This window comes from Chrysochloris asiatica, unplaced genomic scaffold (genome assembly GCF_000296735.1).
Source record: "Chrysochloris asiatica unplaced genomic scaffold, ChrAsi1.0 scaffold00423, whole genome shotgun sequence".
Classification (NCBI taxonomy): domain Eukaryota; kingdom Metazoa; phylum Chordata; class Mammalia; order Afrosoricida; family Chrysochloridae; genus Chrysochloris; species Chrysochloris asiatica.
The window spans coordinates 397,938-414,030 of record NW_006408941.1 but is presented as its reverse complement, the minus strand read 5'-3'; the positions used below and the strand labels follow the sequence as shown (position 1 = coordinate 414,030).

Genomic DNA, 16,093 nt, shown 5'->3' with positions numbered 1-16,093 from the left:
AATTAGTTTAGATCCAAGAATTCACAGTATTTTAAAAGAACAAGAAACATCTACTAACAAACAGAATCCAGTGTATTAAAAGAGTCATACACCATGATCAAGAGGGACTTAGTCCAGAAATACAGGGATGATTTAACATTAGAAAAATCAATCAACATCACTAGAACGAAGAAAGAGGACAGTGGGATCTTGGAAATGAAAAGCATTAAATACTTTTCATTGGATAAAATTCAACGCCTTTTCTTGACTAAAACCCTAAAGAAGATGACCATGTGGTTCTCTTTCTTTGTTGTATTGATGTGTTGCATTATGCTGATTAATTTTCTAATAAAAAGCATTTGCTAAAACTTAACATGCTTTCTTAATGAAAACCCTAAAGAAGGTTTCAATTAGGGAAATAATTTCATTTTCAATAGCATCCAAGAGAATAAAATACCTAAGGATAAATCTGACCAGGGACATGTAAGACTTAAACAGTGAGAACTAGAAAACACTGCTGAAAGAGATTAAAGAAGACTTAAGTTCAATGGAAAGATGTTTCAAATTCAAGGATTGAAATATTTAATATTGTTAAGATGTCAATACCATCCAAGGTAATTTATAAATTCAATGCAATCCCCATCAAAATTTCAACAGTCTTCTTTACAGAAATAGAAAAACCAATCCTCAACTTTATATGGAATGGTAAGAGGCTTTGAATAATTATAACAATATTGAAAAAGAACAAAATAGGAGACTCATTACTTCCTGATTTTAAAATATAGTGGACTCCTGGTGTGGCACTGTAGGATAAAGCACTGGACTGTGAACTACAAGGTTGGCAGCTCAAACCTATAAACAGCTCTTCAGAAACCCCATACAGGGTCATGGAGTCAGAACTAATTTGACAGCAATTAACAACAGCATACAGCTACAGTATTCACAACAGCCTGATCTTGTTATAACAATAGACACATAGACCAATGAAATAGATTTAAGAATCCTGAAATATATCCACAAATCTATGGTCAACTGACTTTTGCCAAGGGTGTTAAGTTAATCTGATGGGGAAAAAAGAGGTTCTTCAACAAATGGTGTTAGGAAATTAGATTTTCACATGCAAAAAAATGAAATAGGATCCATGCTGCACAACATACACAAAAACAAGTTAAAAATGGATTAACGACCTAAATATACAAATTGTTGTTGTTGTTGTTAAGTGCCGTCAAGTCGGTTCCGACCCATAGCGACCCTGTACAGGGTTTCCAAGGGTGTAAATCTTTACGGGAGGAGAAAGATGAAATATACAAATTAGAACCATAAAATTCTTAGAAGAAAAAGGAGCAATTAAGTCAGGCCTAGCTTCTAACAATATAATAAACACTATAACAACAAAATCACAACCAACAAGAGACAAAATAAATAAATGGGATCCATAAAAACTTTCAAATTTTGTTCATCAAAAGAATTTACCAACAAAGTGAAAATATAAGCTACTGACCTGGAGAATATCTTCAGAAACTGTTTATCTGACAAAAACCTAATAAACAAAATATATATACAAAACTTCAACAATTTAACAATAAAAAGACTAACACGCAGTCATAAAATGGGTAAAGGGCTTGAAAAAACATTTCACCAAAGAGAACCTTCAAATGGCCACCAGACACCTGAAAAAATGCTCAGCATCATAAGCCACTTCTTCTTGTTGTTGTTAAGTGTCATCAAGTCAGTTCTGACCCATAGTGACCCTGTTTAGGGTTTCCAAGGAGCAGCTGGTGAGCTTGAACCACCAACGCTGCAGTTGAAATGGCTTTGCAGTCTAGCGCATTAACCCACAGTGCCACACCAGGACTCATAAGTCACTAGGGAGATGCAAATCAAAATCATAATGAGATACCATTCTAGGATGCTCAATAAAAAAAACAAAAACAAATATAATACAGTAAGTATTAGCAAAAATATGAGGAAATTGGATCCCAATACTGTTGGGAATGTAAAATGGTACAGCCATTGTGGAAAACAGTGTGACAATTCCTCAAAAAATTAAAAATAAAACTACCATATGACCAGAGTCCTGGTGTGACAATGTGGGGCAATATGCTGGACTGCAAGGTCAGTTTGAACTGTAAGGTCGGTGGTTCAAGCCAACCAGCCGTTCCTTGGAAACCCTGTACAGGGTCACTGAGTCAAAATCAATTCAGTGGCACTTAACAACAACAACTATGTGACTCAGCAATTCTATTTAGGTATATAATTTTAGGGTAGGTATATACCTGGAGTCCTGGTGTGGTGCTGTAGGATAAGTACTAAGCTGGTAAACACAAGGTTGGTGGTTCAAACCTACCAGCCACTCCTTGGAAACCCTATGTTGTTGTTGTTGTCAGGTGCCATCAAGTCGGAACCGACTCATAGCGACCCCATGCACAGCAGAACGAAACAATGTCCAATCCTGGGCCAACCCCACCACCGCTGCCACACTTGACTCCATCAATGATGCCAACTGGCTGATCCATCTCTTTGGGGGTCTTCCTCTTTTTCTCTTACCCTCCATCTTACCCAGCATGACATCCTTCTCCAGCGACTGTTCTCTCCTGACAATATGTCCAAAGTATGAGAGACGAAGCTTAGCCATCCTGGCCTCCAGGGAGCACTCTGGCTGCATACCTCTTCCAAAACAGATCTATTGGTTCTTTTGGCAGTCCATGGCACTTTTAGTATTCTCCTCTAACACCACAACTCCAAGGCATCAATTCTTCTATGGTCTTCCTTATTCACTGTCCAGCTTTCACATCCATATGAGGTTACTGAAAATACCATGGCTTGGGTCAGGCGCACCTTAGTCCTCAAGCTGACATCTCTGCTCTTCAACACTTTAAACAGGGTTGCAATAAATTGGAATTGATTCAATGGCACTTAACGATAATTTTAACTTCTCTAGAAGTACAAGTCTAAAGACTCATTTCCTCAGAGAGGCCTTTCCTGACTATCCTAAGGCAGACTACTTCTCCCAATTGTTTTCTAGAACAGCTCCCTATTTTCTTTACAGCACATATCACAATGTTATTTTATATGTTTATTGGTCTATTTATCACTACTAGAATTTAATATCGATGAGAATAAAAGAGTGTCTTTTTCACTATATCTCTGCATCGTGGCTGGCACACAAAGGTACTTAATAAATCTTTGTGGCACTGAAGGACAGATGGATAGATAAACAGATTGAATGGCAGAAGCACAAGAACTAATAAAGAAATACATTTATGACAACATGCTTCCCTCCTGCCAAAGTTGACAGAAAAGGGGATCTTGAAGGGAGATTCAATGATCGGTCCATGCGGGTGTCTTTGGGGCCAGCTAACTCTGGGGTTGGCTGTTTCTCCAAGTGCTTGAGGGATAAAAGGTTAGATTCATATCTGTTTTAGTGACAGACCCTTTCTTTGAATGAAATCTCATGAGCTAGTCCAATATGTAAAACAGAAAGACAAGATGGACAAAAGCAGATTTATTTTATTGTTATAGTTTAGTTTTAAAAATGAAAAACCATCCAGTGATTATGTAGAGTCTAGGAAAACCTGTCCCAGTAATGCCAACTTAGAGGTAAAGGGCTGACTAGGACAGCTCAGGAGTGGGATTTTCTGCTTGACAGGTTTCTCCCTTGACTTTGCCTGGTTTTCAGGAGATGAGAATGCTCCTGGCCCTGCTGGGGGTTCCCATGGCCCCGAACTCACAGACTTCTTCTGAAATCTTGATCTGTTCCTTTTGAGAGAGTAGAACTCCCTCATCAAGTCTTCTACTTCCCACTGCTCTTCCTTCAGCCTTCGGCAACAGTGTAGGGCAGCAGGGTCAATGGGGTGTGCTTCTGTGTTGAAGATGTACCCCCCAGCCCCTAGGATGCACTCCCCATAGGGGGTTATCACAGCATCAAAGGTGGAGCCATTGTTGTGGATGAAGTTATCCGGGTCAAAGAGAAGGTAAAGGTATTTCACAGTCTCAGCCAGAAAGAAAGACTCCATGCGGTTGTCAAGCTTATGGTCTCGAAGATCTTTGATCTACCATGTGAGAGAGGGAAGCAAGTCAGAACAGTGTAGTAGAAAGAGTTATGTGATCCATTATGACTCAGAACTCTGCTAGTAAGAACTGAAGGCCTCTGGGCAAACTTATCAGCATCTCACCCTTGTTCAAGCCACCATCATTTCGCATCTGGATTATCACAACAGCTTCCAGGTAGACTTGCTTCTACCCTTATTCTGTAGTATATTTGTATCATAAATCTTACCTACTACTCCTCTACTTAATATTCTCCATTGACACCCCATTTCAGACAGACTAAAAACCAAAGTCCTTATCTAGAACTAATAGGTTCTGTGAGATCTAGTCCCTGCTCCCTCTCTGACCTTAGTTTATCACGTTCTCTTTTATTCTGTAGCTCCAGCCACGTGGCCTAGCTACTCCTTGAGGTAAGCAAGCATAATCATCTCAGGTCCTTTGCATGGTCGTTCTTTCAGCTCCAATGTTGCCTGGATCGCCCGACATAGCACTGCCAATCTCTTATCCCCCTTATCCTACTCTTTTGTGACTATAAACAGAGATCTAATTATTCTTTTTAATGACAGTATAATATCCTGTGGAATGAGAGTACTCAGCTAATTCTCCTTGATAGGCATTAAAGTTGTTACCACGTTTTTGCTATTGCAAATACCAAGTAAACCAAACTCAGACCCATTGCATCAAGAAATTTCTGACTCATAATGATCCTATGTAGGGTTTCTGAGACTATATATCTTTAGGGGAGCATAAAGCGTTATCTTTATCCCATGGGGCGTTTGGTGGGTTTGAACCACTGACTTTGTGGTTAGAAGTCCAATGTCTAACCCACAGAGCCTCAGGACTCCTTTAAATATCAAGTAAGGAGTCTTATTTTTTAAAAAAACCCTACTGAGCTTACAAGCGTAGATGAGTTAAATGACTCACTATATTCACTTTAGCGTCTAAGAATTAGTAATTCATTTCCTTAAACAAAACAATTTCTCAGTGGGCATTTATCTTACTCCAAAAATGTGAATCAAATATGGACTTGATGTACCAAGAATTATTATTTTCTTACACTGTTGGAAAAAAATCCAAGGAAGTCAGAGGTCTGTTCCACTATTCACCTTGGAAGACCTCCAAGGAGTTTCAACTTCATGGAAATAAATCTAGCATTCCTAAGAAGGCCCCAATGGATTTATATGCTTGCCTTTTCAAAGAATACAACATATTAGAAACCAAAATATAATACTGCTTTATTTTACCTCTCTCTATTTATTGGAGTCCTGGTGTGGCACTGTGGGTTAATGCACCAGACTGTAAAGCCATTTGAACTGCAAGGTCAGTGGTTCAAGCTCACCAGCTGCTCCTTGGAAACTCTATATAGGGTCGCTATGGGTCGGAACCGACTTGATGGCACTTAACAATAACAACGTTTATACAGGGTCGCTATGGGTCTGAATCGACTCAACAGCACTTAACAACAACAACAATATATTCCTTACTTTAAAATCATGCTCCCATGTTTTACTTATAGAATATAACTGCATTACAAAATCTTGAAAAAAAATACAACCTCTGTAGGCTTTTGGATGAATTTTCTTCTAGACTATTTTCTTCCAAATCTGGTTTTTACATGTCTGGAATAATTGCTTATTTATATCTGCCTGCTTGGGCCCTATAAGGATGTGAGATGGCTCCTCTCCTTTACTTTTACAACCAGTCAGAGTGATCTTCCTAAAATACAAATCAGAACATGTCACTCCTCAGCTTTAAGTCCTACAGAGCTCTGCTTCTGATTCTAAGCAGAACAAACTTCCAAACTCTTCACCACGGTTTATATGAAGCCCAACATGATCTGATCCCTGTCCACCTCTCACACTTCATCTCCTCTTACTTTGCTCTTTGGTCACTTTACTCCAGTCACAACGATTTTTTTCTGTCTCCCACATACATGCTCACTGTCTTTTTCTTACTAAATATAAGCTGAATGGGAGCAAGGACTTGGTTTCTCTTCACTGTTGTAACTGAACTGAAAGGTCAGCGGTTTGAACCCACCAGCTGCTCCATATTAGAAAGATGAGGCGGTCTGCTTCATCTTTCCTATGGAGTAGTTCTACTATCTTCTATAGAGTTGTTAGGAGTTGGAATTGATTCAACAGCAGTGGTGTTTGTGGGTTTTTTGGTGTGTGTGTGTGTTTTTTTTAATAACCCTCAGTGCCTGGCATGTGAAAGACATTCAATAAATATGTGTGAGATTAGTTGGACTATTCTATTAAGAGATCCCTGGTTTAAACAGTGAGCTGTGGGACTCTAGATTTCCCTTCTTAAAACCCATTTTGTAGGCCCTTTCACAAAGCACACCTTTGCAAACTAGTCTATTTGGACAGATAACTGCAACAGGTGGAATGCCAAAGGCATGAAGTGGAGACCCCGGAGAACTAATCCTAGCTTCACCTCAGCTTCTTGGTTTCCCCATCTGTGTTCTGACCTCTCTAAGGCCCTTCCAAGGCTGATATTCTGGGACTCTAAATGGTTCCACCCTTAAAGAAGCCCTGGAAACACTTACTGTTGCAAATCCACACTCCACCTTGCTGATTTTTTCGATGGATTCCACAGCATCTCTTCCAAGTTCTAAGAGCGTGGGATCCCCTGTGGCACGGTAGAGGTACATGGCGCTCTCAATGAGTTCTGCAAAGTCCAAAGCAGACCTTCAATCATTGGCTGAGGGCAAGAATGGCTGAAAACCCACTCTAGGCAGTAAATAACTCCTCCCCACCATAGTTTGTCAACAGGACCTCAATTAGGAGGTATAAGAGACAACTTACCTAATGCTGAGTTTTCAGAACCAATACATCCAAAGCCTAAAGCTTAGTGAATTCTAGCATCAAGGCTGACAATAGACTTTCATCCCAAGAGAGAGAAGGGCGGTAGGAGCTAGACTATGTGGCCAACTTGGGCTCTTCAGGACCCATAAGCCAGAGATGGTCTAGCAAATAAGACTGAAGCTCCCTGATACTACGGAGAGCCACATAAGTCCAAAACATGAGAGAGAAATGAATTTCTATTTTAATTAAGCTGCTATTGTATTTTTCTTCATCACTCACAGACTAGCCTAAGGAACCCCGGTAGTGTAATAGGATTGCAAGCTGGGCTGCTAACCACAAGGTCAGCAATTCAAATTTACCAGTTGCTCTGCAAGATAAGGATGAAGCTTACTGCTCTCATAAAGATTTTACAGCATTAGAAACCTTACACAGAGTTGCTATGAGTTGGAACCAACTTGGTGGCACACAATCACCGCCACCACCACCGGACTAACCTAATCCTAAAACTTGAAAGGGGTACGAGCAACTAATGAGTAAAGTCCTTTCTGAGATGCAAAAAGATGAAGGCTAAACTATTTGAGAGTCAACCTTCAATCTAACAGATGCAGTTATCAATGCACAGTGCTTAGAACAAGGTACAGTCTTGGCCTATTCTCCACAACTAGAATATGATGTTCAGATATGGGCCCTATCGTAGGATGAATATGAGCTAAAAAGAGTCAGTTCAGATGACACTATGTATCCTAGAAAAAATAAATCTCAGGAAAATGTGTTTTCTGCCTTCAAGTAACTGAATAGCTGTTACGGAAAAAGAAGATTTAACTTCTAGGGTGGCCCAAGTGGATGGAAGCTTCAGCTCATATAATTTCCTACTCCTTCATTCCTCACCCTTCCTAATATCATCTCTCCTGTTTCCTCTTGGGCTTGATCAATACTTTCGTCCCTTTTGATTTATGACCGCAAACTCTACTTATTACTTTGAAGGAAAAGGTTTTTGCCTGACTCCTCAAACCCACAGATTGTTGCTAATCTGATTTCTCATATTCAAAGACACAGATTAGTGCATGTTTGCTGGTAAGTGGGGACATTGTGTGTTCAAAAGCAGAAAAGATACAGTTCTTATGGGAAGTCTTCCTGTCTGCTTCAGTGACTCCAAGAGCAGCCATCTTGATTTCTCTTCCTCACAGGAGCCTAAGTATGCTTTAATTTGCAGTATATCTGGTCAACTTTCTAGAGGATGGTGACAACCCAAGTTTTAGATTTAGTCTTTAGGCTCCTGTGCTCCAACACTGCTGATCAGAATCATATATGGCACTGGACAAGCTATTACACAATAGAACCTTATTTCCCATGCACTATTGTGTTAGGGTAGGAAGGGCAACTGAGCTAAGGCATTCCTGGATTCTGGCAGTGGTTCCTTACTTTCCACTGATGTTTTCCTGTCAGTCTGTCCTGCAAATGGAACAGGTTGCCTCTATAAAACAGTGAGCTCCCTGTCATTGGTGGTAACTGAGCAGACTGGATAGTCTCCTGACAGGATTATGAGAGAAGAGTTTCAACTAAAAGACTCCTCAAGTTCCTGCTAACCGCCAACTCACACAAGTCTAAGTGTTCCATTTAGTTCCAATGTAATCACAACACTGGATATGACGCCTTCTGAGAATTTTCTTTTAAAAATATGCCATGAGAACCAGTGCAAAGGAAAAACACCAAGAACAGCAGCCTCTAAGGAGTAAAACATCTTACTCTCTCTCTTTTGTTCCCCCTCCAAGACTCTGACAATCGTTCCTTGGGTTAAAGGAGGAAGGAAATGGGGACAGAGGAAGAAGTCAGTAGGAAGGCTGTTCCACAGCTAAAAGGCAATTCTGGAGGTGTTAGAGTCTAAGACAATGGTAACATCACCAAGTTTGGGTGGGGGATGACTGTGTGCGCTGATTAAGCTTCCTTCCTCTGTCCCTCATGCCTTTCTCTTCTTACGATTTTTAACATTCCTGAGGTGAATCAGTTGACATTTGAGCTGGAAAGGAACTTGAGACAGTATCTAATGTGACACCCTCTCCTGTTGGTGACCACAAGCTTTGAGATGCTGAGGCCCTGTGTCATGGACAAAAATCCAACACGAAGGCCCCTCTCAGGATTGCGAGCCAGGGACCCTGAGGGCCAAAGGAAGTGACCTCCTGATGTCCCGGGTTCATTGGTTTTTTCATACTCACTGGTGGGCTACCTCTGTATAGTTTTCTTTGGTCTTATTATTTATTCATTCCATGCTTCTAACTTCAGTAATTGTAGCTTCTGAGAAAATGGTTTCTTATGTGCCTCTCTTAATTTCTCCACTGTGTTGGCAATGCATAGGGTCCTGGGAACAAATCTCTCTGAGGGACAAGCTCTGGCCACCTGGCAAGCATGTCAAAACTGTTCTTTATCAAGTTATTCAGTTATGTTTGATATTAACTTAATACATGAGCTCTTGATATCCATGTAAAATATTAAAACCAAAACCCCTTCTAAAGCCGAGGCAGTAAAAGTTCCAAAAGCAGGTTTTCTGGGATTACGCTGGGAGGCTCGAGAGAGAAACTGCCCAGGGAATTCACTCAAGGTAGATTGGTAAATTCCAGGAGTATTGTTTAAAGAATAATAGTTGTATCCCCCTCAAACTGTCCCCAGGTGTAAACCGATTAACCTAGATGTTCTCCTTCCTCCTGAAAGCTTAAGCCAGGTAGCTGAAACAGCTTGACTCCCTTCAGACCTTTTAAATCCTTTTCATCTTTACCCATTAGAGATTAAGTGCTAAAGGCATGTTAAGTAGCCTTGAGAAACCTCAGGTTGCTGCCTTATGTCATTTAAGCCTAAAAAGTAATTTATAACAGTTTGCTTGACTTTTTGGAAAATTAAGAATGTCAGATTATTAAGACAATTTGCGATGTATATTTGAGAATTTGTTCCTGTAAATTATTGTGTTTTGAACGATTAATCACATTTCATTTCTGTACCCTGTCTTATCTGAATAATCACCTTCTTCCTGTGTGCAAAATCCCTCTCTGAAAAAATAAAAGATGAATGCAGATTGAATGCTGCATGCATTACTGCCTGCAGTGCCATGCTGCCTGCAATGCAGGGTCTGCCTGCCAGTTTTGCATTCACTCTGGTCTCTGAGTGTTTCTTTTTTTCTCTCTTTGCGTCTTTGTGTATATTCTTTCTCTCTTTTGCCACCAGATCTCCCTACTTCGTGAACCAAACTTCCCTGTTGAGGCAGGTCCCCGACACTCTTCCTCTGTAAGTCTTGGTTTCTGGGCTGCATAACAGGGAGGTAGATAAGACTACATGATTCCTTAAGTCCTGCTCCAAAGTTGGAATATTACACACTGTAGAAGTATACTTTGACCCTTTGAAGACTGTGTTTATGAAATTTGCTTTGTTGTTGCTAAGTACCATCGAGTCGGTTAACTTCTAAAATCTCAATGGCCAGGGTGCAAACAAGTCAACATGGGTCTTTTCCTTCCCACTCACTTCTTCAATCTAGAAGGGCACGTGATTTAATTAAAAGACTTGGGTCCCAGTCCTACCTACAATACTCAGCAGCCTTGGGAAAGCCATTTCAACCCACCATGCCTCAGTTTTCTTATGTGACAATATAGGAATAAATACTTCCTAGCAGAACCAATGGAAACATCTGATGGAAAAATTAAAATAGACTTGTGAACACTTGTGAAGCATGGAGCACTCTAGAGGTGTGAGGGGTTTACAGAACCAGAGTCTGCAGGTGGGTGACGAAACACTGAGATGCTGCTCACCTGGCCGAAGAGGGTAGCCCTCTCGCTTCTCCACTGTGTATCCCTGAGGAATGTTGTAGAATTCCGGGAGCCCCCCAAACTGCTTCCATACAGTGTAGTAGTTGAGGAAGGTCCTCATAGCATTGTCAATGTCCCCAATGAGACTCTGGGGGGAGAAGTGATTGTCAGGCAGGCAGCTGTCACACAAAAAACCTCACATACAACCTAAAGCAAACGAGAAAGGAAGGACTTTGGAGCCAAAGAGGCATGTGATCAAACACTGAGTGGGCTGTTTATTCACTGTTGCGACCCTGAGTGAGACATTTAACTTTTTCTGAGTCTCAATTTCCTCATCTATAAGCTGCAAACTATAATGCCTATCAATGCTTTGAGGATTAGATTATATATAAAGTACTTCGCTGACAGTAGGTGTTTAGCCAATGTTAGCCACTAACAGTTTTTGAACAGTCATGTGGTTCATAATTTTAAAAACAGGATAAAAGTGGACTGTATTAAGCTCCACTCCCACCTCATACTTTAATTTATTGTTAAGTGCCATCTAGTCGGTTTAGACTCAGAGTGACCCTGTATAGAGTTTCTGAGGAGCAGCTGGTGAGTGAACTGCTGACCTTGTGGTTTAAGCTGACCTTGTGATCCACTGCTTATCCTACAGATAATCATTTTTATTAGTTTAATCTTCCAGAGTCTATGCAAAAATATGCAAATATGAATATATATTATTTTTCCCATATCAAAAATAGCCTATTAAATATACTGTTCTACATTTTCCCTTATTCATCTAACAATATACAGGATCTTGAGATTTGTTTTTTTTCACTATGAACACAGAGAACTCCTCATACATTACTTTGTAATTATTCCATTGCTTGGACTATAGTAGTTGTTTGGCTTGGTTCCAGTCTTTTTGCTATTTGCTATCACAAAATCAACATTGCAATAAATAACACTGTATATGTGACATTTCTAACAAATGAAAAATATGTTTCTAAGATACACTTCCAGAATTTGGTTTGCTGATCAGAGGATATACTCATATGTACATTTGTAATTTTATCTGTTGCCAAGCAGAGATTATTTTTAATATAAGCTCTCAGGGAAACAGCTGACCTTATTGGCATCTCCACTGGTGTCTTAAGGATAGAGATTTCCAAAACAAAATTCTTGGTTCCTTCACTTTTCCACAAAGTTGACACTCTACTCTTTTTTTGCCTCTCTCCCTTCTTAGTGAATGGTACCACCATCTATCCAGAATCCTGGTGGTCATCTTTGACTTCTCCCTTCTCTCCAACCCACTCCTGACATTCCATCTCCAAAACATCAACTCTCTTTATCTGCAGGGCCACCATCTGGTCTCCAGCATCTCACACCAGTATGATCTCAAAAGGCTTCTGCTGGTCTCACTACTATCCTTGTCCATCTCCAGCCAATTCTCCCAAGGCAGCCAGATTAAGTAAACATATTACATACACCAGAAGTTTCACTGGCTCCCCATGAACTCAGGGGAAAAAAAAATCAAGAAACCTCACCATGGACCTCAAGGCCCTGGATAACCTGGTCAAGGCTGACTTTCCATCCACTGATCTTTCTCTTTCCATGGCTGTGGTCACATGCTTTTGTTTGTTCCTGTTAAACACCAACTCTTTACTGCCCCAAGGTCTTTACACCTTTCTTCTTTCCCCCCAGTCCCAATTCTTCACCCTTCAAGTATCAGTGTAAATACCACCTCTTCTGAGAGGCCTTCCTCAAACATTCTGTCTAAAGTTGTCCCCAATACTCTGTCTCCATCTTGTGTGTTGTTTGTTGCAACTTATTAATCATTATGTTTGTTTAGCTTCTTTTCTTTATGTCTTCTTTTCTAGAATATAAACTTTGTGAGGGCAGGGCCTGGCATGCAGTAAGTGTTCAAATATTTATTGAGTAAATGAAGAAATTTAACATTTAGAAACCTCTTTGGTTTAAAATTGGTGGTGTTGGTTGTGTGCCAACAAGTCAGTTCTAACTCATAATGACCCTGTATAGGGTTTCTGAGACTATAAATCTTTATGGATGCAGAAAGTCTCATCTTTTACCCACAGAGCAACTGTTAGATTCAAACTATGATGTTGTAGTTGGCAGCCCAGTTTGTAATCCACTACGCTACCAAGATTCCTTAGTTTAAAATCAAGAAAGGTGTGCTCCATGGTTGTATTCTTTCACCACACTTATTCAATCTATATACTGAGCAAATAAACTGAGAAGCTGGGTTATATGAAGAAAAACATGGCATCGAGATTAGAGGAAGACTCATTAACAACCTGTGATATACAGATGATACAACCTTGCTTGCTGAAAGTAAAAAAGACTTAAAAGACTTACTGATGAAAATCAAAGGCCACAGCCTTCAGTATAGGGTGCACTTCAATGTAAAGAAAACAAAAATGCTCACCACTGGACCAAAAACTAACATCATGATAAATAGTGGCAGCAGCAACGGGTCAAGTGGTAAAATGATTGTGAGGATGGCTCAGGAACGGGCAGTGTTTTGTTCTGTTGTTCAGAGGGTCAAACTGATTTGATGGCACCTAACAACAAGGAGCTCTGGTAGTGTAGTGGTTACGAATCGGGCTGAGAACCACAAGGTCAGCAGTTTGAAACTACCAGCTTTTCTGCAGGAGAAAGATGAGGCTTTCTGCTTCTGTAAAGATTTACAGCCTCGGAAACCTTGTACAGGGTCGCTGTGAGTCGGAACTGACTCCACGGCACACAACAACAACAAGAAGCCACCTTGTGAAGAACCCTGGTGGCAAACTCACCAGCTGCGCTCCCCCTGTCCCCACTCAGAAGAAAGATGTGGCAGTCTGTTTCCGTAAAGACTTACAGCCTTGGAAACCCTATGGTGTAGTTCTAGCCTGTCCTACAGAGTTGTGACAAGTTGGAATTCTTCCACAGACATGGTTCTGACTGGGCTTGGAAGCCTCTTTTCCTCATCTGTTATAACAACTTTCTGTAAAGTGCCTGCCTTATACATATTCTTTCTATTTATTACCCTTATCTGGAAAATGCACTGGAACATAAGTTTGGTGTGAACCGCAAGGTTGGCAGTTCAAACTCACTGGGCACTCCTCGGAAACCCTTTACAGGGTCTCTCTGAGTCGGAACTCAATAACAACAAATGTTTCAGACAGAGTGCCTGCCACTTACAGTGTTATTAAAACCTGATAGAGAAATATATTTCTCAAACCAGGTAAAGTGCACAAATCTGACACAATCTATAATGGGAAATTTTCATTATATTAAACTTCCTCTTTTTCATTTTAGGAAATTTTGGAAATCGGGCATAAAAAAGTCACCTTTCACCCCATCACACAGATATAACAGTTTTGATCTCTAACTTTCCATTAAGTATTCCATTTAGAGTTATATAAATATTGTTTAAAATATATAGGAATAAAAGATGTACATCTTCTTAATGGGACTGTATCAGCCATGCATATCTGTCTTCTTCTATAACATTTAAGGCCAAATTTTTACCAAGCTGTAATCAGTACAATCAGCTCTTTCTTTATGTGAATACAACCCCTTGGAGCTTTTATCTATCAAAATGAAATGCAAGCATAAAACTGAAGTTTGATCATGTCTCATAGTAGTAATAAGAGTCACAAACAAATGCATAAACTTATAAAAAAGCCAAAGTCCCGAAAATCTCACTAAGAAATGAATTACTAATAAAGTACTTTTAGATTGTATAACTATTTGCCTCAAACTGGAAGGTAGGTATGTTGCAGTTGCAACCAAACACAGAAGAAAATCAATTTAATATCCAGAGTCCGATGGTCACAGAAATTTACACACAAATGTTGTTGTAGAGTTATATAATAGGTTGATCAATAAAAGACTTTCCAGCACAAATACATTAATAGGGATAAAATTCTGTGGGGTATATAGAGATTAAGAAAGTAGGCATCTAAGAAAAACAAAAGAATGGTGTACAAATTTTTATACTCATTAAGATAAAAATATGTGCAAGGGGCTCCATGTAAAATTTAAAGATTTTAACAGAACTGGAACAATATTTGATAAAATCAAGTTCTTTCTGAGTCTATGTCTCATCTGTAAAAATAAGACACTTAACTACATTCCCCTTTTTCTTTACACAGATAGGAACATGACATACTTCTTCTTCTTTTTTTTTTTAATGCTTTATTATGAATTATGTGATAGTTCACATGAGAGGACATTAGCTTCACATTGATCCCATTGTATATCGTTTCCTTACCATGGTTACAATCCCTTCCATGCATCATCAATCATTAAAAGGGTATACCCCACAAGCCTGCTCACAGTCATCCACATACAGCCCCTCTCCCTCTCCAGGTCCAAAGTTCCCAGCTGCTCCATTTCCCCACATTATCGTCTCTGTCTCCATTCCTGGCATCACTGAGTCTCTGGGTAGGGTTCCATTCTCCGCTCTTCTCCTTTGATGGTCCCAGGGACCTCTGCTCCTAGACTGCCAGGTTAATCACTCCCTCCCTTTGCCCCAAAACATCTACCTTAACATTTCCAGCCCTTACAAACAGTCCTGATAACAATTATTTGCTATTGTATCGCAAGAGACCTATCTGCATCTCCTTTCATTAGCCCTGACTAGGCAGAATGGATACTACTCTGTGGAGATTCTATCTTGCTCCACGCCCTCTGGATCTAGGTTCCCTCTTGAAAGCTTGTAAGCCAGTCACTTCTTGCCTCTGTAGCCCCCATTCAGGGTAGCCAATGTCCCCCCTCCCCCATTCTGGGTAGGTGGGAATGATCCTTGCTGTGAGATTTGTTCACTTTTGAGCTACTGCTTCCATAGGTATATGTCAAGTTCATCAAATTGTATCAGATTATTCTTTTTTCCATCTTCTTTCTTCTTCTAGTTAAGCTCTGATCATCCAGCCATTGAAACCAGATCAAGTGGGTATTATCTGCAGGTGTGGGCATTCTTATGCATATGCCCTCTCTTCTTATCAGCTGGATGCTTCACTCTCCACTCTAGTCCTCTGTGGCTATGTCGCTGACTCTGGGTCCAAGAGTCAGTCCCCTGGACTTGCTACACTGCTGATCAACCAGGTCTCCATTCGGTTTCACAAGAGTTTATTGGGCATTGTAGGGCTTAGCTCGCAGCTTCATTGCTGTTTTTCCCTCACTTCCTCCCATCGGTGACAAACGTGGTCACCAATCAGAGCATGCATTCCCATTAAGCCTTAGTCTTAGAAAGGGATTTGGCTGAGGGGGACCCGACCACTTGCCTTGATGTCTCCTGGGTGAGTCATTTGTTTGTTCTTGTAGTAATCAGTCAGCCTGCCTATATTGTTTTGTATTTTTCCTGTCAGTCTTTCTTTCAAGAAGTATCTTCTGTTCTTCTGTCCACTCCAGGCTGGTTTGCTTGTCCTTTCAAGTGGAAATTTCCCCTCAAAAGATTCTGGATGCTGTTCAGGATTCCACCTA

At 40.3% G+C, this 16,093-nt stretch overlaps 1 protein-coding gene across 2 annotated transcripts in view; it reads right to left on the bottom strand.

Moving 5' to 3' along the window:
* Positions 1 to 3,460: 3,460 nt before the first annotated feature.
* The window catches only part of EDEM2 (ER degradation enhancer, mannosidase alpha-like 2), a 42,113-nt gene continuing 29,480 nt past the window's right edge, over positions 3,461 to 16,093 (bottom strand). Inside the window, exons 8-10 of one of the 2 annotated variants that reach the window (XM_006876870.1) lie at positions 10,628 to 10,772; positions 6,578 to 6,699; positions 3,461 to 4,031 (exon numbers count right to left, since the gene is read on the bottom strand). In XM_006876870.1, the coding sequence (XP_006876932.1) occupies positions 3,534 to 4,031; positions 6,578 to 6,699; positions 10,628 to 10,772 (765 nt within the window). In that variant the 3' untranslated portion in view covers positions 3,461 to 3,533. The remainder of the gene's footprint in view (positions 4,032 to 6,577; positions 6,700 to 10,627; positions 10,773 to 16,093) is intronic. The other variant, XM_006876869.1, reaches the window with a different exon arrangement.